At 42.0% G+C, this 22,234-nt stretch overlaps 2 protein-coding genes across 5 annotated transcripts; one reads left to right on the top strand and one right to left on the bottom strand.

The window, feature by feature from the left end:
- The first annotated feature begins 3,971 nt into the window (after window positions 1-3,971).
- Window positions 3,972-11,622, top strand: LOC125003856 (B-cell receptor CD22-like). 4 transcript variants are annotated; one of them, XM_047578089.1, is made up of 8 exons: window positions 3,973-4,194; window positions 4,887-5,234; window positions 5,358-5,579; window positions 6,257-6,511; window positions 6,612-6,872; window positions 10,702-10,962; window positions 11,161-11,242; window positions 11,331-11,622. In XM_047578089.1, the coding sequence occupies exons 1-8, from the start codon at window positions 4,140-4,142 to the stop codon at window positions 11,419-11,421; spliced, it is 1,575 nt and encodes a 524-aa protein (XP_047434045.1). In that variant the 5' UTR covers window positions 3,973-4,139; the 3' UTR covers window positions 11,422-11,622. The 4 variants fall into 4 exon arrangements, with proteins under 4 accessions (XP_047434047.1, XP_047434046.1, XP_047434045.1 ...); XM_047578091.1 differs by lacking the exon at window positions 6,257-6,511 and having other exon boundaries at window positions 3,972-4,194; XM_047578090.1 differs by lacking the exon at window positions 11,161-11,242 and having other exon boundaries at window positions 3,972-4,194; window positions 11,289-11,622.
- A 4,874-nt stretch (window positions 11,623-16,496) lies between these two features.
- Window positions 16,497-19,439, bottom strand: LOC125003852 (tripartite motif-containing protein 16-like). The gene is made up of 2 exons (XM_047578082.1): window positions 18,990-19,439; window positions 16,497-18,609 (listed from the first exon to the last, which is right to left on the bottom strand). The coding sequence occupies exon 2, from the start codon at window positions 18,449-18,451 to the stop codon at window positions 16,778-16,780; it is 1,674 nt and encodes a 557-aa protein (XP_047434038.1). The 5' UTR covers window positions 18,452-18,609; window positions 18,990-19,439; the 3' UTR covers window positions 16,497-16,777.
- Between the last annotated feature and the right edge of the window lie 2,795 nt (window positions 19,440-22,234).

Genomic DNA, 22,234 nt, shown 5'->3' with positions numbered 1-22,234 from the left:
CACACTCAGTCATATAATCATCGGTCCACATCAGAGCCACTTTGTGTGGGGTCAAAGGTGGACTTGCTCCTGTGGACATAGGCCGACCCATTAATACCTCATGAGTCCTTAGTCCTGTTGTGGTATTTGAAGTACTACTACCCTCATGCCAGGAGGAATATAAGATGAGAATGTGGGTGGGAGGTCAACCACTGGCTACCACCATCTGTGGCGGCCGTCGGTCTGTCCAGCTGACCTTGTAGACCCTGTTTTGTCTGTGGAAGGAACACAAACAAGACTAGGTCAAAGAGACCTGTTTAACATGATATAATAATGAAGTTTTTCCTTCACATTATAGCAGTAAATTAGAACCAGTGGAGAAAGGCCGTCCTAGCTGCACCAGAGCACTATGTGCTATAGCGTTAAAAGGGACAGCTCACATCACAGGAGGGCAGGACATCACAGTACACACAAACCACGTGGTGACAAGCTACATTTCCAGCCAAAAGTTCACCCCAAGCCAACAAAGGACCAGTAAAACGCAGGAAACATTGCTCCAATCAAATCAAATCACACTTTATTTATATAACACTTTTCATGCAAAGAAGAAAACGCAACAAGAACCAGTGGTTATTTGAGTCACTGTTGCCTTTCTATCATCTCCAACCAGTCTGCCCATTCTCCTCTGACCTCTCACATCAACAAGGCATTTTCATCCACACAACAGCCGCTCACTGGACATTGTCTCTTTTTCGGACCATTCTCTGTAAACCCTAGAGATGGTTGTGTGTGAAAATCCCAGTAGATCAGTTTCTGAAACACTCAGACCAGCCCGTCTGGCACCAACAACCAGACCACGTTCAAAGTCACTTAGATCCTCTTTCTTCCTCATTCTGATGCTCAGTTTGAACTTCAACAAGTTGTCATGATTAACCTCTACATGCCAAAATGCAGTGAATTGCAGCCACGTGATTGGCTGATTATCTATTTGTGTTAACAAGCAATCGAAAGCAGCAAGTGAGTGTGTAGTCATGCAGTGTTTCAACAAGTGGCAACAGCTACATCTCAAAAAATTACAATATCGTGAAAAAGTTCAGTATTTTGTCAGTCACTTCAGAAAGTGAAACTCATATATTATCTAGATTCATTACACATGAGTGAAATATTTCAAGCCTTCATGTCTTGTAATCTTCATGATCATGGCTCACAGTGTCAGGGTTGTAGAGGGTGAGGTAGGACCCAAATGCAGGACAGTTGAGGAGGAGGCACTGAATCCGGGATAAAGAGGTTTTTAATGAAAACAAACAGGAACAAAAAGCGCTGCGTGCGGCAGGTAATCCAACATGTAAAAATCAAAGAAAGAATCATGGACGTGGTGCGGAGACAACATCAGAAAGTAACATCAACCATGAGACGAGGAACAAAGGGAAAGTAGGGCCATAAATACACAAGAGGGCTCAGGGGACGACAAGACACAGGTGAGACAGATCAGGGCAATGACACCAGGAGAAACCGATTAACAATCAAGGGACACACACGAGGAAACACAGACAGGAAATCTGAAACTTAACAAAATAAAACAGGAAACTCAAAACATGATACAGGACGTGATCATGACATACAGATAATGAGAACACAGTGTCTGAGAATTATATATATTACACAAGATTGATAAAAAAAATATATATATATTAAACACAGATGTCAGGCTTCTGAAAAGTATGTTCATTTTAATGCACTAGTTGGTTGGGCCTCCTTTTGCATGAATTCCTGCATCAGTGTGACGTGGCATGGAGGTGATCATCCTGTGGCTCTGCTGAGGTGTAATGGAAGCCCAGATTGCTTTGATAGCAGCCTTCAGGTCATCTGCCTTGTAGGGTCTGGTGTCTCTAACCTTCCTCTTGACAACAGCCCATAGATTCTCTGTGGGGTTCAGGTCAGGTGAGTTCACTGGCCAGTCAAGCACAGTAACACCATGGTCACTGAACCAGCTGTTGGTACCTTTGGCAACGTGGGCAGGTTCCAAGGTCCTGCTGGAAAATGAAATCAGCATAAAAAGTAAAGCTTGTCAGCAGAAGGAAGTATGACGTGCTCTAAATGTTCCTGGTCGGTGGCTGCGTTGACTGTGGACTTCAGAAAACACAGTGGACCAACACCAGCAGATGACACGGTGCCACAAATCATCACTGACTGTGGAAACTTCACACTGGACCTCAAGCAAAGGAGATTCTGTGCCTCTCCACTCTCCCACCAGACTCTGGGACCTTGATTTCCCAATGACATGAACATTTTACTTTCATCTGAAAAGAGGACTTTGGACCACTGAGCAACAGTCCAGTTCTTTTTCTCCTCAGCCCAGGTAAGATGCTCTTGACGTATTCTCTAGTTCAGGAGTGGTTTGACTTGAGGAACGTGGCATTTGTGGCCCATAGGATTTGTCTACGTCATCTCCCCCTAATTCTTGAATGGATTTTGCTTGACAGTCCTCTCAAGGCTGTGGTTGTCCCTGTTGCTGGTCCACCTTTTCCTACGACACCTTTTCCTTCCACTTAACCTTCTATGAATATGCTTGGATACAGCTTGGATACAGCTCTACCAGCATCTTTAGCGATGACTGTTTGTGGCTTTATCTCCTTGTGGAGGGTGTCAGTGACCTCTGCCTTCTGGACATCTGTCCAGTCATTAGTCTTCCCTGTGATTGTGTGGCCTACTGACCCAGACTGAGAGAACATTTAAAGGCTCAGGAAACCTTTCCAGGTGTTTTGAATATTGCACTTTTGCATGATATTCTAATTTTTTGAGACGTACCTGTGTGTGTTCTCCAGTGCAGGGCTGTTTAATGGAGGCCAGTACAGCCAGACAGTGACATATTTACAGAAGACATCTCCTGTGATCACAACGACCAAAGTAGAGCTGATCTGTGATCTGTGACACAAACACAGTTGAACTGTGTCCTTGTTCTCTCATCACATTCATTTCTTCCCTCTCTGTTTGTGTTTGTGTCTGACAGGTTCTATGGAAACTTGTTTCTGGACCAGGACTCGTCTGCCCTCACAGATGCTGACATGTCCATTCAGCTGGCTCCTGATTGGCCGATGGGATACTTCTGTAAGGGCTGTGAACTGATGGGGTTAAAGGTCAGCGAGTCATGTCAAATATGCATCCTGAGATGTATCATCATGGATCTTCACTGAATTGATGTCATGTGTTTTGATTTCATGTGTGTTAACATGTTTAGCTCATTTAGCTTCTTTCCTCTAGACTGGTTGTCGTCCTCTCAGGTATTACACACCGTATTATATTGTCATCTTTGAAATTCATGAACGCCAGAGGAAGCCAGGTCAGAAATGTTAATACACTTAGTTTTGTATTTACTGTGTTGTAGACGTTTGATAGTCCTTCAAGCTGTGGACGGTGGATCCTTCAGGAATCATTTGGGAACTTTGAGCTGTGTGTCAATCAACTGTATCAGTCACTCCCATTGGTCGTCAAAGATGAGATTAGTTCAACTTGGTAACGCCCACTTCTCTTCCTCAAAGTTTTCTTTCTCCTGTCGTCATCAAACCTCTGAGAATTTCATGGCCTCTGGTCAACACTTTGATGAAAGTCTGTTATTTTGAAGACAAACTTTGAACCTAGAAGAACTAATTTCAACAGCAACCACTTTCTGAGTTCATATAAGATGCAGCATTATAGGAGAAATGACTGGAACATAGAAACTAACACCCTTTACTCTGAATATATTTTTAGACTGACTGTTAGAAAGTATCTACCAGGAACTGCTGATGTTGCACAGCTTGACTGTATCAGCAAAACTTTAGAAAAAGAAAGATTTAAACAAATATGTCTCCGAAATTCACTTTTAATTTCACAGAGTGACACTCAAGTCTATAATGATCAAGTCTATAAGTCACATCATAGGAGGTTTATTGATGAAAAACAGAAGTAAGAATCATGTCTTCATTTCAGCTTGAGAATTTACAGTCATTACTTTGCAGATGCATAATAATGATGTAAAGAGGAAGGAAGATATGTTTAACAGAACGGTCTCTGACAGAAGAAGGTGTCTCTACACAGGAAATATATTCTGCCACTAACTGACGTACTGTTGTACTTAAGTATGTGATCTGTCTGCTGTTTGACAGACGTGAGGAGCAGCGATGGGTTTAACTGCAGCGATGAGGGGATTCTTTGTCTTCCTTCTCTCTGTGTCAGGTACTGAGCAGGAATATTATACTTTTTACTCAACTACATTTATCTAACAGCTGTAGATTGATTATTTTTTCTTACAAAACGTATAAGCTCACAGATTAGTTTTCATGTAAAAATGACACATTTCTAGTGACTAGCTTCTTACACTTGACTTTGATTATTGTAGAAATGTGTTGATTCTTAAACATTAACCCTCTATTTGTCCCAGAGTGGAGAAATAGTCAGTGATGCAGCAGCAGTTTAAAGACAGCAGCTAAAGAGAAGTAATAAAAACATTAAAGTGTCCAGTGTGTGTTTGTCATAGACGGTCCTCAGGAGTGCTCCGTGCACTCTGAAGTAATCTAAGTCTCCTTAGCAGGTAGAGTCTGCTCTGACCACCTCTTGTTTAGGCCACAGTTTTATAGTTCAGTGGTTCTTTCTCATTCTGTAAAGAGTCTACTTTACTATCTGTGATCTCTGTGTTCCTGTTAAGAGTTTTCTCACCACAGTTGTTGCACACGTCTCAGTGTTTCACATTTGTCATTAGTTTCCATTCACACCACTCCACCCATGCAGAGCAGACTGTTGTGTTCATGTATCACATCCTTCTAGTTAAGTACATTTCCCCTTTGATGGTGATTTTTCAGTAAAGTGTTTATTTTTCTGACTTTAATCAATGAATCTAAATCTAGTCTCTGATGTTCTCTGTGTTCCAGTGGTACTTGGTCAGACTGGTTATGGAGTGACTTACTCTTCTACTCAGATCTGTGCTGTAAAAGGATCAACAGTGGAAATAAAAAGCTCCTTCACATACCCATATAAAGTTGGGCGCCGTTCTACAACTGTGGAGAAAACATTTTGGTTCACAGGGTCTGAACCTGATGATCTGTCGACAGACTCAAAGTATTCTGGTCGTGTGACTCACAGTTGCAATGAGAACAAGTGCACTCTGAGAATCTCAGACTTGAGAGAGAGCGATTCAGCTGAGTACAAGTTCATATTCATAACAAACCAAGAAGGTGGACGTTTTACTGGTTCACCTGGAGTCACTCTGACTGTCTCAGGTAAGAATTTCTCCTCCACATATGTCAAATGTGAAACATGTCATTACTGTTACTGAACGATTGATGAATGTGTTTATTTAATGGGTGACAACAGTTAAAATGATATTTCTCTGTTCACTTCAGTTCTCCATGTAGAGGCCAAGAAAACATCTCCAATATTGTATCCTGACTGGGCAGAGGTGAAGTGTCAGAGCAGGTGTCGTCTATCTGCTCGTTCCTACGTCTGGTACAAGAATGGACTGAACATGAACAAAGACACTTATTCAGTTCAACAAGACTTTTCTCCTGGAGACACCGTCTCCTGTGCTTTCAGTGGACATGAGGATTACCGCTCTCCTTCAGTCTGTGAGTTTACTTTGCTTTGAAGTTTTGTCTAATGTGACTGAAGACACACAGAGCTGGTTAAAAGTTGATGTGCGACAACTTAATTGTCTACATTTTTCAATAAAAATCACTTAAATCATCAGTGGAAGTTTGTGTCCTGAAATTAGAAGAAGAGAAGATGCAGCAGAACAGGTCCAGACCAGGACATTAGCGCCCCCATGTGTCATGGAGGGATGAGGTTCTGGTGCTGGAATGCAGAGTTGGTTCATCTCCAAACGTGACGATGCCCAAACATTTAAACCAAACTATTCTACTTTGGTCTCATCTGTCCACTGAAAAAATCCCAACAGTCGTCTTCATGAGGTTTAGCGAAGTGATGGGAGAAATGTTCTTTTTTGGAGACAGAGCAGTGTCTTGGTCCTTGTCCTCATGGTTGTCCAGTGGATTCATCAACATTAACATTAACCAATGTGAGAGAGGCCTTTAGCTGCTTAGAAGTTCCCCTGGGTTCCTCTGGTTCCTCTCAGATTATTATGGAGTGATCTTTGTTGGTGGACCACTATGCAGAAAATACACTATGTGGAGGATAACAAGATTAAATTACTAGTCATCAAAGACCTGTTGGAAGTCTAATGTTTTAACAACAAACTGATATTGAAGTTAAAAACTAATTTCATAATGTTCTCTATGTTCTCCAGATGCTCCAAAGCTTCCCTCTGTGTCAGTGAGTCCATCTGGTGAGATAGTGGAGGGTAGTTCAGGGACTCTGACCTGTAGCAGTGATGCTAACCCAGCAGCTAACTACACCTGGTACAAGACCCAAACACTTGTCAGTAATGGACCACAGCTTGTCCTCAGCTCTGTCCAGCCCTCTGTCTCTGGAGAGTATCAATGTACAGCTGAGAACACGATGGGAAAGATGTCGTCCAGATACATTACAATTGATGTAAAATGTGAGTGAACATACAAATCCAGTCTGTTGCACTTTGTCCCCCATGACAAGGTTTTCTCTTTATTTTAGTTATAACTTATGTTTCCATCTGTCTCTTCCAGATGCTCCAAAGCTTCCCTCTGTATCAGTGAGTCCATCTGGTGAGATAGTGGAGGGTAGTTCAGGGACTCTGACCTGTAGCAGTGATGCTAACCCAGCAGCTAACTACACCTGGTACAAGGAGAACCAAATACTGAGTCAAGGATCAGATGGTGTGCATGCTTTCATTTCTATCAGCTCTAACAACAGTGGAAACTACTACTGCAAGTCTGAGAATCAATACGGATATTCAAAGTCTTCATCTCTGTTCATAGATGTCCAGTGTGAGTATTAATTAATTAATCACTTTGTTGGAAACATTCCCAAATATTGTAAATCTTAGCCTGCTAACTTTCTAAACTATGGCTCCGTTCAGACTGATCTCCAGTGACCAGCTTAAAGTACACGTGTGAACTCGCCACAATACTGAGGACACATCAGAGTAACTTGACCTGAGTCCACATTTAGTGTCACTACTCAGCAGTGGAGCTGTTCCATGAGCAGAATGTTGCTTCATACAGGAATAACACTCGACTGCTATTATAGATGATGATAGCCTTAAGTGGTGTTTGTTCATTAGTAATTAGAGCTGTTACCAAACTAAATAATAAAAAAAAAACAACTGAGAAAGAAGTGATTATATCTTTAAAAAAAAAGGCTTATGTTGATGTATAAGTACACGTGGAGTTAAGTTGCGTATTTCCTCAATAATCACAAATGTATAATTCTAACACTTACTAGATTTAATTAGTTTTTGCAGGTCAGCTACAGATAAATAAATAAATGATACATCAGGGTGTTTTCCTTTGGTGAGAGAGAGACTTAACTACTGGTTCTAAAATATCAAAGTCGTGACAAACAAACCAGTGTTTGTGGTTCTGATACAACAATAGAGATCCACTGTAGCTAACAGCTGTTATAAAATTATAATATTTGACCCAAATGATCAAATGACAGGAAATAATAAACCCATCATTGATTATTATTATGAGATCAGATACCAAGTGTTGGCTGGGGACACATGTGGAGACAAGTACTATAAGCTGGACACTAGTGTTTGGATTATCCAGGACAGATGTTCATGAAAGGTCTGAATCTGCCTGAATACAAGTCTGCTTGATGACAAATCAGTCATACAAGATGTGAGTTCTGAAATTAAGACCTTTCTTGACCATAACGACAATGGAGAAGTGAACCCAAATGTATTATGGGATACATTAAAGGCAGTGTGCAGGGGTAAACTGATATCCCTCAGTAGGGCAATCAAGAAGGCAAAAGAAAATAAACTAAAACAGCTTGAGGACAGTTTAAAAGAACTGGAAAAGCAACACTGCAGAAACCAAGACCCCCAAACCCAGTTAAAAATGAAGGAAATTAAGGAAAAATACGAAACTACTAGCAAAGAAAATACGCATAAAGCAAATTTCCCAATCAATATATAAAATATTGGACTGTAAAACAGGACAAATATACTATAACTTAGAGGAAATCAATGCTGCTTTTCAATCATGTTATAAGAACCTATATTCGCAGCCAGTGCTAGAAACTAAAATAAGATAAAATAACCTTTCTAGACTCATTAGATCTACCTACAATCGGAGATCATCAAAATAAACGTTTGACATCACAGATTAGAGAAAAAGAACTGGAAACAGCACTGAATAAACTTAAAAATAATCAGACACCAGGAAGCGATGGACTACCGGCTGAATGGTACAAAATATTTATAGAAGAGCTGAATCCAACACTTCTTAACTCTTTTAACTGGACATTAGAAAACAAGTCATCCCCACCTTCATGGAACGAGGCGATCATTTCTCTTATCCCCAAGGAGGGAAAGAATAAATTGCTATGTAGTTCATATGGGCCGATCTCGGTTCTAAACCAACCACTATAAACTATATGCATCAATAATGGCCCGAAGATTAGACTCATTCATGCCAGAATGAATTGATAGCGACCAAACTGGGTTCATCAGGGGGCGTCAAACACATGATGATATCAGACGCTCTCTCCATATGATACAGAACAGCAGGAAAAATAAAATAAGTGCAGTGCTGGAAAGACTAGATGCAGAGAATTACCCAGAAACCCAGAAAAATGCCTTCCTATCATTTTAGATCTCCTTGATGTATTTGGCACATATTCAGGTTATAAACTGAACATACAGAAAACTCAAGTACTAACGTTCAATTATATCCCCTCACCGGAGCTCAAACACAGAATACCAGTCGACTGGTCTCAAAACGTCATTAAATATTTGGGAATTTGGTTGACTCACTGTCCTAATGATTTGTACAAAAACTGCTACGAAACAAAAAAATCAAAGAAGATCTTGGTAACTGGACAGTTTTTTTTTTTTTTTTAAGCTTTAGTGCAAGAATCGACCTTATAAAAATGTCTATTTTACCTAAACTATTATATCTATTTATGTCACTGCCTGTTAAAATTCCAACAAGTCAATTTCATGAATGGGACAAACAAATTTCGCGTTTTATTCGGAGAAGGAAAAACACAAGGATTAAATACAGCACATTGACTGTTAATGAAGAAAGGGCTGGTATGTCTCTCCCTGATCTCAGGAGTTTTTATCTTGCTGCCCAGTTAAAATATGTGGTTCTCTGGTGTGATGGTGGATATGAGGCAAAGTGTCAGGACGTGGCAGGGGAAAGCAGGGGCATCCCTATAGAAGCGGTGATTGGTGGAAACAAATTAATGGCAACATTTCAAGAGCATTTCAACCCATTTGTCTCCTTTACATTACACATCTGGTTTGGGATTGTGAAGCAATTCAATTTGTGGAACCAACTGAAAACAATCTAATGTGTTGGACATGACACAGACTTTGAACTGAAGTATGTTATGGACTCCAGGTTTAAGTACTGGACAAATAAGGGTTTTACTGCTTATTGTAATATAATGGAAAAAAAAAAAATACGCTACAAAGTTTTCAAGCACTGAAAGAAAAATATAACTTAGAAAATCAGGATTTTTTTTCGATATCTACAATATTTTATGAAAGAAGTCCGGGTAAAGGAAACTGCAGAATCACAACGAAATAACACAATTAATAATACGGGCATATAAAGGTACCTGTAAATATGTTCAAAGCTTTTCCAGGGCATTGCAAAGAGCAGAGATGATACCACAACATACATCAGAGAGAGATGGGAGAGAGAATTGTAAACTTGTAAACATTGGGATAATATGTGTGGTGATGCTTTTTCCACTTCTTGTTCTATTTGTGGCGCGAATTCTGTTGGAAGAACCTTGTTGGTTTTTTTCTAACACCCAGAATGAAAACATATTCAATAACAGCGGTTTACACCTGCTGGAGGAAATGTGGAAGTGATGAGGCAAACCACGACCACATCTTTTGGAGTTGCCCAGGACGACGGCCCGTTTGGGACGATGCTGTGAAAACCACACAACGGATACTGGGACAGCAGAGTCCTCCACCATTTACAACTCTTTTTCTAAGTCATTTACCTGACGGGATGGCAGAAAATGACAAATACCTCTTAAAAATAATGTCTGTAGCAGCAAAAAAAAAAAAAAAAAAGCTATCACCTGTAAGTGGCTGCAGTCAGACCCACCCACAAACTCTGACTGGTCAGAGGTTAATGAAGAAACTCACCAGATGGAGAGACTAACGTTCCTGCTCAGACTGAAAAGGGATCTGTATCACGCAAGATGGGAAAAATGGATGGTGTTGTTGACGATCGAGGAGGGTCATTCATGACCTCCCCCCTCCTTTCTACTTTGACTTTATCGTCTTGCTGATGCTCTGTTTGATGGGGCATATAACCACCAGTTGCTTTCCAAGGAACCAAACTGTTTGAACTGAGTAGAGCAAAGATTGTATTTGCTGATCCCCCTCAAGTGATTCAGTAGCCTGGCTGTGTTATTTCTCTTTTGAAAGTACTGTGATGTTGTCATGTTTGACTATTCCTGACATGAAAACTAAGAAAAAATATACGTATCAAAAGAAACGTCTGAATCTGTCTGGGATGGTTTTGTGCAACATATCCTGTTTATAGTTGTGTTGTTTCTGCTCCTTGAAGAACTGATCTCATTTTAGCCAAAAACAGACTTGTTTTAATTCTCCTCCAGATCCTCCAAAGCTTCCCTCTGTGTCAGTGAGTCCATCTGGTGAGATAGTGGAGGGTAGTTCAGGGACTCTGACCTGTAGCAGTGATGCTAACCCAGCAGCTAACTACACCTGGTACAAGGAGAATGAAGACTCACCAAAAGCTTCAGGACAGATCTTCACCATCACTGACTTCAGACCTGAACACAGAGGGAGTTATTACTGTGAAGCCCAGAACAGAAGAGGACGTCATAACTCCACCTTACACCTGGTTGGTGTCACAGGTAAATAAAGATTCAAATATCAGTTCACTGCATCAGAGATTATCAACAAGTCACTGCAGAGAAAACCTCCAGTGATTCTAAAACAACAACATCTACTGTCAGAATGTTTTTACACGGTTCATTGTTTCTTTGCTTGATCTGAACAATCAACTCTGTTAGTGACACAAAGACCTCATATCAGTGTTTGTTCATTTGTAGGAAAATTACCAGTAAAACTGAATGTGATCAGGTTAACTTTGATGGTGCTGGTTCCTCTGCTTCTTTTGATTCTGTGTATGAGGTGAGTGTGTTTGTTTTTTTTAACTTTACTGTCCATTTACTTTTAGATTTGTTTTCATCCGTCGTCTTATTTCTTGGATTCCATCCAGGAAGAAGAAACTCTTCAGCTGTGGGACTGAACCCAATGAACCTGTGGAGGCTGTAGAGGTGAAAGAGATCAGAGCATGTGACCAGAACTGATTATTAACCATGTGCTGAACTGTAGATGTGAACCACAGAACAAATCCAGGAAGTCATTTTATCAGTGTCAAAATATTTCTATAATAAGATAAGATAAGATAAGATAAGATAAGATAAGATGGGGAACTTCTAGTTAACAGCAGCAGAGACAGTGCACATATGGGTGGACTAAAGGATAAAAATAGAAGAATATAGAAGATATACAAAACAACATGTTACAAACAAACAAGGCAACGTTCAAGTAAGAAAATATGGGAGATGAGTTTGCTCATGTATATAAATATATGTATATATTCACACATCTCTGCTGGTGAGGATGCAGACAGTGCAAAACAGCAGGTAGAATAAATACATGTATGTGTGCACGTGTTTAGGAGGGATGTTGCACATATGTTGATGCTGTGAAACCAGAGACATTCCTCTTCTGATCCAAGTTATTACCACTCTGACTTATCACAGTGTATAAGGGACATGTAAACAGAAAACAGTTTCCATATCAACCAGTGACTGTTTCAGAGCTCATCTAAGTGACGACAACTTTAAAGACGCACCAGGAAAATACCTGCAACAACACCTGAACAAGCTGGACATCAATGCGGTCCATTCTAAACTCAAGGACTCTGAGCTCTGAGCTGCTGCTGCTCTGAAAAGGGGAATAAGCTGGAAATGGTACGTAGAATAAAATGATGTGTGCTACTTGCATCCTGACTACAATTCATGAAACGATCTTTAGAAATGGTCACACTACCTTGAGGGCTGACTCAGCACCCAAGCCAATGTCAGTGTCCTTTAGCTGGTGCCAGTTCTTTTCATCAGCTACATCCACGTTGGTTAGCTGCAGTGTGCTGATGTCCTGCAGGACCTCTCTCTTGATGAAGCACCTGAGTAGACCCTGTCAAAAGACAACCTCAAAAGTAAACACAAGTCAACTGTATCCACATTTACCACAATGTGTCGTCATCAAAATCCTAATGCATGAACAGAAACTGACGGATGTAGCTGTTCTTCAATGACACAGTGTCACATCAATTAGGTCTAATCTGTAGTGACAGGAATGTTGTGGTGATGATGTGGTGTGCTACCCATAGAAATCATTACCTCAATCAGCTCAGCCAAGTCTTTAATGAAGAAAGGCGTCACTGGCTCGTCTGTTTGATAGCTCGTCAAAAAGGCATCAGACGTCCTGGCAATAGTCGTGTAGAATTGTAGCTTTGCCAAGATGAGTGGATCTTTCAGGGCAGTTTGGACAGTGTCAAAGGACGCTGTCCCGGGGTTGGGGACTTTCTTTCTTCTCACTGCTTCCATATACTGCTGAAGTGATGGCCAGACTGCAACATCCCTCTCTACCACAGGCAGGTTCTCAATCCACCGATGACCACAACACGGTGAGGGCAAGATGGTGGATTTTGTGACGGCGCTGTAGTCTTTTGTGCGCTGTGGTCTTCTCTCCTTGCTGGTACGTTGTGGAACAGTGTGTGCACGGCTCTCACAAGTTTGTCCAGCTGCCACATGGTGAAGCCACTTTTCAAAGAACTACGCAACGTGTGCAGTCCACAGCTACGCACAGAAAAAAGCTGAGCACCTCCATACAGTTCTGCATCCTCTTGTTGGAAAAGTTCAAACTGTTTGAAGTTCATTGGGCCCATCCATTGAGACGGACACTAGGCTCCTGAGGTTAAGTTGGTCCACACACTCCTGAGATGAAAATAAATCTTTGCAGTTTTATAGTTCCACTTACTGTCCTGAGTCTTATTCTGTTACTTCTGGTATCATATCTAGTACTGTGCTGCTGATAAGAAGAAGACTCATGCAACGCTCGCTACTAAAACACTTTACTTACTTTGACATGTTTCAGTACGTCCTGAGCTGTCACATGTCCCATAAACTGGGACCCCAGGTACCTTGACTGGACCCGCTCGCCTTCCCAAAAACGTACGTGCAGGTCCAACTGCTTGGTCTTGTTCCTTTGACTCAGACTTTGGTCGAACGTCAGCACGAACGGGCCCTTAACTTTGGAGATGAGGTCTCTCTTGGTGAAATGGGCTGATCCAAATCGCTTCATCTTCAACGTCTCGTCCGTCTCGTCTTTTCCGCACTTGTTTCTCCATGTCAGAATCCGGGAACATGGTCTAGAACAGCTCATCAATGTTCTCATTGCCAGTATATGACTGGTGCTTAACCACCGTGTGAAGAGTCCAGAGCACCTCCTCTTTTAGTGTGGGCGTAGACCCAAACGCTGTCCACAGGTCAACTGGAGTTGTAGCAGACTTGGTCGCGCTGGACCTCGATGCTCCAGATCCTGATGTGGAATAATACTGGCTGATTGAAAGCGTCTGCTGCTGGCATTTTATGGCATCTTCATGTTTTTCTGATTAGCTGTGGGATTCCAGCGCCTTGATGCCCAATGTTCCAAGATTCAAACTTTTTTTTTTTGCACAAGGTGCAGTGTGCTTCATAAATACACTGTGTTCCAAATTATTTTGCAAATGATATTTGTCTCAGATTTTCCTAAACAGTCAATGCAAATGACAGTCGGCATAATTTTCACGTCATCAACCGTTAGTTTAATGAATTCTAATGTTACTGAACAAACCTCCCAATGACAACAGTATTTTTCAAACATGAAAAACTTAAAATGCACTGTTCCAAATTATCACGCACAGCAGAGTTTTATCACATTTTACAGGTTGTTAAGAACTGAAAATGCTCATCTTTTGAATCTGCAGCATTAGGGTCATATTTACTGAAAGCAAAAGCTATTTCAATCAAAAACATCTCAACATGTGGAGTTACATTTTAACATAGGACCCCTTATTTTATAGCAGCTTCACATTCTTGCATCCGTTGACCTTGTGAGTTTTTGGAGGGTTTCTGCTTGAATGTCTTTGCAGGATGTCAGAATAGCCTCCCAGAGCTGCTGTTTGGATGTGAACTGCCTCCCACTCTCATAGATGTTTTGCTTGAGGATGCTCCAAAGGTTCTCAATAGGGTTGAGGTCAGGGGAGGACGGGGGCCACGCCATGAGTTTCTCTGCTTTTATGCCCATAGCAGCCGATGATGCAGCGTGAGATGGTGCGTTGTCATGCATGAAGGTGATTTTGTTACGGAAAGTACGGTTCTTGTTTTTGTAGCATGAAAGAAAGTGGTCAGTCAGAAACTCCACATACTTTACAGACGTCATTTTCACACCTTCAGGGACCCTAAAGAGTCCGACCAGCTCTCTCCCCATGATTCCGGCCCAAAACATGACTCCACCACCTCCTTGCTGACGTCGCAGCCTTGTTGGGACATGGTGGCCGTCCACCAACCATCCACTACTCCATCCATCTGGTCCATCCAGGGTTGCACGGCACTCGTCAGTGAACAAGACTGTTTGAAAATGAGTCTTGTTGTATTTCTGGGCCCACTGCAGCCGTTTCTGCTTGTGAGCATTGTTTAGGGGCGGCTGGATAGAAGGTTTACGCATAACTGCAAGCCTCTGGAGGATCCTCCACCTTGATGTTGGTGGGACTCCAGAGGCACCAGCAGCTTCAAATATCTGTTTGCTACTTTGTAACGGCATTTTAGCAGCTGCTCTCTTGATCCCATGCATCTGTCTGGCAGAAAACCTTCCTCATCGTGCCTTTATCTGCACGAACCCGTGTGTGCTCTGAATCAGCCACAAATCTCTTAACAGTACGATGATCACACTTAAGTTTTCCTGAAAGATCTAAGGTTTTCATACCTTGTCCAAGGGACTGAACTTTTTCACGCTTTTCGGCAGCAGAGAGATCCTTCTTCTTTCCTATATTGCTTGGAAATGGTCATCTGCTTAATAATGTGGAACGCCCTTCTTAAGTAGTTTTTACTTAATTGGACTCATCCAGCAAACTAATTATCACAGGTGTCTGAGATTGATTTCAGTGATCCAAAGAGCCATGCGACACAATACCATCCATGAGTTTGATTGAAAAACAAAAAATGTAATCGTTATGACACTTAAATACAATTTGAATGATCATTTGGAACACAGTGTTTTTCCATCCACCGGCTTTAAACATGCTTTAAATTCTTCCTTCTGGAGCCATAAATCATTGAATTTACATTTTAGTGTTAACATACAAATCAGATTAATGCTAGCAAATGGACGCTAGCATATGGATGCTACCAGATGAAGGCTAACAGACCAATGCTAACAGATGAATGACTGAACGTACAAATCAGTTGAATGCTAACACGGATGCTAACAGGCGGATTCCAACCCAGATGCTGACAGACGAATGCCAATAGGGCCAATGCTAACATGGATCCATGCTAAATACCATTCAACTAAATAGTGAAAACATAAATACTTATATCACTTATTAACATAAAATAAACACTGAATGTGAGATTAAATGGCTCCTACATTTGGGTTCACAACAAAATCTTATTACCTGTAAAATTATTACCAGGTTTATTCTGAAAATTTTGCAACATTGTTGTATGCAATTATAATATTACCACAATTTAAAAGGACTAGAAAATGTGACGTTAAACTTTGAACACTACAAGGCCTGTGTCAGACTCTTCTGCTGGATTGTCTCATCAAGAGCTTCATCTTCCTCCATGTAAACAGGGCTCAGAGAACACAGACAGACAGAGATGGCAGAAAGTTGAACAGAAAACACAAGGCTGTCAACTTAAGGGACTATTTGATTCAAAAAGAAAATAAAAAACGCAATAAAAAAGAAGCAAATGCAAAATGCTGAGATCCTGGAATAAAGACAGGAGACGGTCATTTGTTCATGTGTGACAAACAGCAGCTTTATTAATCATGTGAAGCTTCAGTTTTGTTCTCCCATTAAATCAGTAAAGTCTGATCAATGACTCTTGTTCAGTCATTTCATGCACAGATTCACTTCATCCACACAATCAGTTAGTTGGACTTAGAATATCAGCTATGTACAATCAGATAATGACTGATGTCCTGATTGATGATGATCATGATCACTACAGTTGACATGAGCTCGTCTCTTCATCCATTTCAACAACAACAACAACAACAACAACAACATACAAAGATGTTCAGAGCACAGACAAGTTCAGATTCTCATGTGGACAAATGTCAGTTTATGTGAATCAAAGTCATGGTGAGCAGTGAGAGCCTCCGTGGCTAAACAGACACAGGAAGGAGCGCCACCCAAACAAAGTCCAACATCGAGCAAACAACAAACCAGGAGACGACAAAGTACCGCCCACAAAGTGTGACTGACGGCTGATCTCTGAGCAGTGAAGACATGACACAACAATGAGCTCTCAGCTACAACCATGGAGACCAAACCACCTGGAGACTAGAAGACACATTTTAACCAACTGTCCCTGAAGAGACTTATGTCTATTTCACTTTAATCAACTCAGCAGTGTCTCCAACATTCAATAAGCAGAGTCCAGCATAGAGAGGCTGAGTGAATGTGGTCTGGACTCTGTGGAGGAGAGTCATGGTTTCAGAGACGCTGTAGAAAGACAGAAGACCTGCTCTGTGATCCAGGTACACTCCTACTCTGGAGGAAACAGGACCTGAGACAGGAGTTTGGATGTTGTTGTGGTAAAATTCATAGCTGTTTGTGTCACAACATAATGACCAAGATTTGTCATTGTATCCAAATCCACATTCATATGACCCCCCTGCTCTGCTGATATTCTTGTATGCGACTGCTACATCAACTCCTCCTCTTCTCCACTCCACCTCCCAGTAACAACGTCCAGTCAGACTCTCTCTACTCAGGACCTGACAATAACCAGTGAATCTGTCTGGATGATGAGAATACGCCTGAGATTGATTCATTCTTGTTACTTTTCTGTTCCCCTCAGATAATAACAGATATTTGTTTGCTGTGCTTGGATCCAGTGTGATTTCACATGAATATTTCCTGAATTCATCTCTGGTCTTTGGCTCTGGTTGTGGCAGTAAAACATCCACTTCAGTCACTGTCACTGAGATGTTTGTCCATGTCTCTCTCAGAATGTCCTGTAGTTTCTCTCTGGTCTCTGTCACAGCTGCTTTCACGCCATCAAAGTTCCTCAGAGGACGAATCTTGATGCTGGATGAGTGTGTAGACTCACTGGGTGGTGGCAGTGAGGGGTAGTTGTGTAGAAACTGGTTGTGATCCTCTGTGTTTAAGAGCTGCTTCAGCTCGGAGCCTTTCCTCTCCAGCTCAGTGATCTGCTGCTCCAGCTTCTCCTCAACATCTTTGACTCGACTCTCTTCAGTTTCCTGCTGGGATCTGACCAGCTGCTCCACATCAGAGCTTCTTTTCTGGAGGAGACGGATCATCTCAGTGAAGATCTCCCGACTGTCCTCCACTGTTTTATCAGCAGAGTGAGCCATGGCCTTCAGCTCCTGTCTAAGCAGCTCCACGTCTTTGCGTCTCTCCTGGATCGTCTGCTGGATGTTTTCTAGCATCACCTCCACCTCCTTCTGCTTCTCAGTCCTTTCTGCTGCAGCTGAGACTGTGTCGTGGCCTTTATGTTCATCCACAGAGCAGAGATAACAGATACTCTGCTGATCAGTACGACAGAACATCTTCATCACCTCATCATGACGAAAGCAGATGTTCTCCTGGAGCTTCTTGGAGGGCTCCACCAGCTTGTGTTTCTTTAATGGAGCTGCATCATAGTGAGGTTGGAGGTGTTTCTCACAGTAAGAGGCTAAACAGTTTATACAGGACTTGAAGGCTTTCAGCTTCCTCCCAGTGCAGAAGTCACAGGCCACATCTTCAGGTCCAGCATAGCAGTGATCAGCTGGAGCAGCTTGGAGTCCAGTCTTCTTCAGCTGCTCCACTAACTCTGCTAACATGGTGTGTTTCTCCAGGACAGGCCTCGGTATGAAAGTCTTCCTGCACTGAGGGCAGCTGTAGATTCCCTTCTGGTCTTCTTCATCCCAGTGGCTTTTAATACAGTTCATGCAGTAGCTGTGTCCACAGGAAGTAGTCACAGGATCCTTCAGTAGATCCAGACAGATGGAACAAGAGAAGGTTTCTCTGTCCAGCTGAACTCCTTTCTGCTCCATTTCACCTCTCAGTGTCGACGACTGTGTGAGTTTCTGTTTGCTAGAAGTGAAACTAGTCTGAGCTCTGATCTGAACAACATGTGATTGTACAGTGAATGGAGCCTGTCAGCTCTCACACTTCACCACATGCTGCTTACACCCATCTTCAATGTAGAGATCTAAAGGGGAGGGAACAAGGAGACATGAGGAAATATGAGTGGAGCTGCTACAGGAAGAGGGAGGAGTTATCAGACTCTGACTTGTTCCAGGAAGAGGAGCAGACGACAAAACTAATCACAATAAAATCCACATCATTCATGGTCATAGACGCCACAGACGTGTTACAGTTACACACACATTGCTCTTATTATCCTGACATTTATTAACTAGTGCTGAACAACCAAGAGTCCAGGAAGAGATTTTCCACGTTAACGTCGAACGTTTAAAGGAGCCGATGTTAAAACTCTTGATTTGATCTGATTTCCTGATCTGAATGAATGACCTACCATCAGTCAGGTAAATAATATACAGTGAATACAAACGGTCAGAGCCTACTTACTTGTTTGTAGCTGCACGGAGGAACTGCTTCACTTCACAGCAGGAAAAGAAAAAATGTTTCAGAGCAGGAAGTAGCTGCAGGTTTGAACCTCGATCAACAGTTGCATCATAAAACTAAACACGTGACAAAGAAGGAGGGACTGTGTTTATTTCCTGGTCGGCAGTAGTGAAGGGAAGTCTTTTATTTTGTTCTAATTCAACAATCATGAATGACTTGTGTGTTGAAATGTGATTTTATCATTCACTGTTTATTTCATTTCTCTTGTTAAAAATTTTAATCAAAGCTTTAAATGAACAACTGAGCCACAGCAAACAAATCAAATCAACTCAGGCCAAAGTCTGAACATCATGACACTTTAGATGAAAAAACTGAACTGATTTTCTTTGTTTTCTTACTGATATATTTGAATATCTGAGGATTGAAGCTGTAATCAACCTTTGTTGTACTTAAAAGAAACGTTAATCCCTGAACTGATTTTCTTTGTTTTCCTTGTGGTATTAATTTAGTAGGGAGGCAATAGCTGGGTCTTTTTCTTGCCTCTTCAATTATCTTCATGAATATAAAACTATAAATTATTTTTCTGACAGTGTGAATCCTGTCTGGCGCCCAACGTTGATATTTTGTGTGTTTGGAGGAGAACTGATTAAAAAAAGAAACAATGAGCCCCCTGTAAAAACACAGGGCCTCCGTCGGCCAACATCCTCCGACTCCTTCAGAAGACACAACAGGAAGAGCCGACACTCCAGAGGGAGCCTATCGGGTCTCTTGGCCGGGGAACAGCTGACATGGCGTTGCTTCGGCCTGTGTCCGAGGCATCTTGTCAGCGGTGTTGAGACGAGCCTTGAGCTTCCATGTCAACGGTGCGGCTGCAGAGATCCGGGCTTCCCTCCTTCCTCGTGGTCATTGGGGCCCTTTGTCCTCTGGATGAGAGAGGATGTTGAAGGCCATCACCAGAGAGCCTCTATTTAAAACCTCGGCTCCTGCCGTGACGTTACGCCATCGTGACGTCATTCAAATCCGTCGTTTCCAAAGCAAGTAACACTCGTTAATTTGATGACATTAGACTCGACAACATATAAAAAGACTTACATCTTGACTTGAACTTCAACACCAATGACTGTGACTTCACTCGGACTTGAATCCACATGTTGAAAAAGTGCATTAATCAATTTATTTCACATCAATGAACAACTCAAACCCCCGTCTCTCATTCTCTCTGTTCGTGTCTCACCTGTGTGTCAGCTACGATTTCAGCAAAGAAACAAACAAAAAATAAAACTGGTCAACATAAAACCAATTGCAATACTCAATAGTTACTCTCAGCTTCACCTAGAATAAACACCTGTAATACATTTTACATCTTTGGTCGCTTTATTAATAATGAAAACATATTCAGGCGTTTTATTCAGTTTCAGCTTATTTGTGCATTTACATTTTTACAAATCTTGTACTGATTTGTAACTGATGACTAGAACCAAAATCACGGATCACATTCATGCCGAGAACTCCACAGATGTCTGGATTGGGGCTGGCATCAGGCGCGTCCTTGATGACTAGGGAGCTAGTTTTCCGACTGGTGGAGTTGGGAACGTTGAGTGACTGAGCTCTGAGTAAGGTTAGGGGCAACTACCCTCTCCTCATCAGTCTTTAGCAAAATGGCCTGGTTTTTGACACCGTCGACAGATGAGCGGCCCTCTGTTTTGGAAGGTCCTGGGTCTAGATGAAGTACGTTTTGACCTTATTTCCTGTGTGAGCTGGTCAATCTGGGCCTGCTGCTGTTTCAACATTTCTTTCAGCTCAGCCAGTTCTGACCCTCCAGTATCCTGTGTTCTGATGCGTCTTGCATGCTGCATACTGTCCATGGAGGGAACTGGGCCTGCCTAGTTCTTCCTTTGACCTGCCCTCTCGCTCCGACCTAAGAGCCTCATCCCGAATATCACGGAGATCATACTCAGGGTGTTGGCGAGTAATTCTCTAGAGCTCTCGTCTCAAATTTCCACCCGCCACACACTCTACAAACTGCTCACACAGCAATTTAGCAGCATCAGGGATGCGTTTCTCTGGACAACTCTGGATCATCTTGTCCATCAAGGAAAACGGTGCATGTGAAGATTCCCTCAATGTTTCTCCTTCCTGTTGTTTCCTGGCATAAAAAGCTTCTTTAACTGCCATAAATGAAAAGGGGGCAGCTGCACTGGGTGCGGAGGACGTCAAAAATACGATCAGGGTCCTCCTCAACCCGGGATGGCTGGTATTTAACTTCCTCACGGGCATCACCAATCAGGTGGTCATGGATGAAATGGGCTTTATCGATAGGAGCAGGCCTCCGTGTGCGCATGATACATGTTACTTCTTCAACCCAACTCTGGACATCAATTTCACCAATACCACTGAACAGAGGACAAGCCCTTTCTCTTGGTATATAAACCAGCCTATCCTGTGCATTGGAGGGGCCTGCCTGAGGGGGGGATTCATTTTGCTGCTCCATTTTGGACAAGGCAGGAACAAGGCCGAAGAAAAACTACACCTACTGAATGAATGTCAGATTTACAGGGGATGCCAGCTGCTGCTTTGTCTTGAAAAAAAAAACAAAAAAACACAATTAACATACAGTTCAAGAAACAAATGCCTAAAAAGTCACAGCAATGAACCGACTGACTTGAATGCACGTCTGGGGCTCTAACCCTGCTCGCAGCGCCACTTTGTGACCAAGTCCAGTAAATACAATGAGGAGCAGGTATCAAAAGTACCAACAGAGGCTGCGATTGCTGGACAATTGACACAAGCAAATTTTACAGGTAAGAAGAGCCGTAGTCGTGCAGTCAATGAATAATATTCATTTACAAAAATGAAATAAATGAGAAGAGGACCTAAAAATAAACAGAAACAGACGCTATAATTTTATAACAAAAGTCTTTTTATCATACAATGATAATACTAAAGTGAGTACTATGCCAGCTACTGGAATAAAATAGCATAAATACTAGACAGGGTACTCACTGCGGGGAGATTCTATCGCCAACCCCAACAACCACCATGTGTGTTCACCGTGAGTACTGCAAACCACTGCAAACTGCACACTGCAACAGAAAGGGCAAATCCACACACCAATAAAGTGACCACTGCACTGCAAACCTGCCACCATGCATGCAATGTGTGTGTGTATCCAACGCGTCCTCCCCGCAGCTCCTCCCTCTGCCGAGAACCAAAGACACAACAAAACGTAGTAAAAAAAAAAAATCAGT

This window comes from Mugil cephalus, chromosome 2 (genome assembly GCF_022458985.1).
Source record: "Mugil cephalus isolate CIBA_MC_2020 chromosome 2, CIBA_Mcephalus_1.1, whole genome shotgun sequence".
In the NCBI taxonomy this organism is placed as follows: Eukaryota; Metazoa; Chordata; class Actinopteri; order Mugiliformes; family Mugilidae; genus Mugil; species Mugil cephalus.
The sequence above is the reverse complement of the archived record's forward strand: the minus strand, read 5'-3'. Positions and strand labels throughout refer to the sequence as shown.

Excerpts from the sequence above, each read along its gene's own strand:
- LOC125003856 (XM_047578089.1), top strand. The coding sequence starts at position 4,140 with ATGGGTTTAACTGCAGCGATGAGGGGATTCTTTGTCTTCCTTCTCTCT. Across the intron at positions 6,873-10,701 it reads TCTGTTCATAGATGTCCAGT|ATCCTCCAAAGCTTCCCTCT; the intron begins GTGAGTATTAAT and ends ATTCTCCTCCAG. Across the intron at positions 10,963-11,160 it reads ACACCTGGTTGGTGTCACAG|GAAAATTACCAGTAAAACTG; the intron begins GTAAATAAAGAT and ends GTTCATTTGTAG.
- LOC125003852 (XM_047578082.1), bottom strand. The coding sequence starts at position 18,451 with ATGGAGCAGAAAGGAGTTCAGCTGGACAGAGAAACCTTCTCTTGTTCC.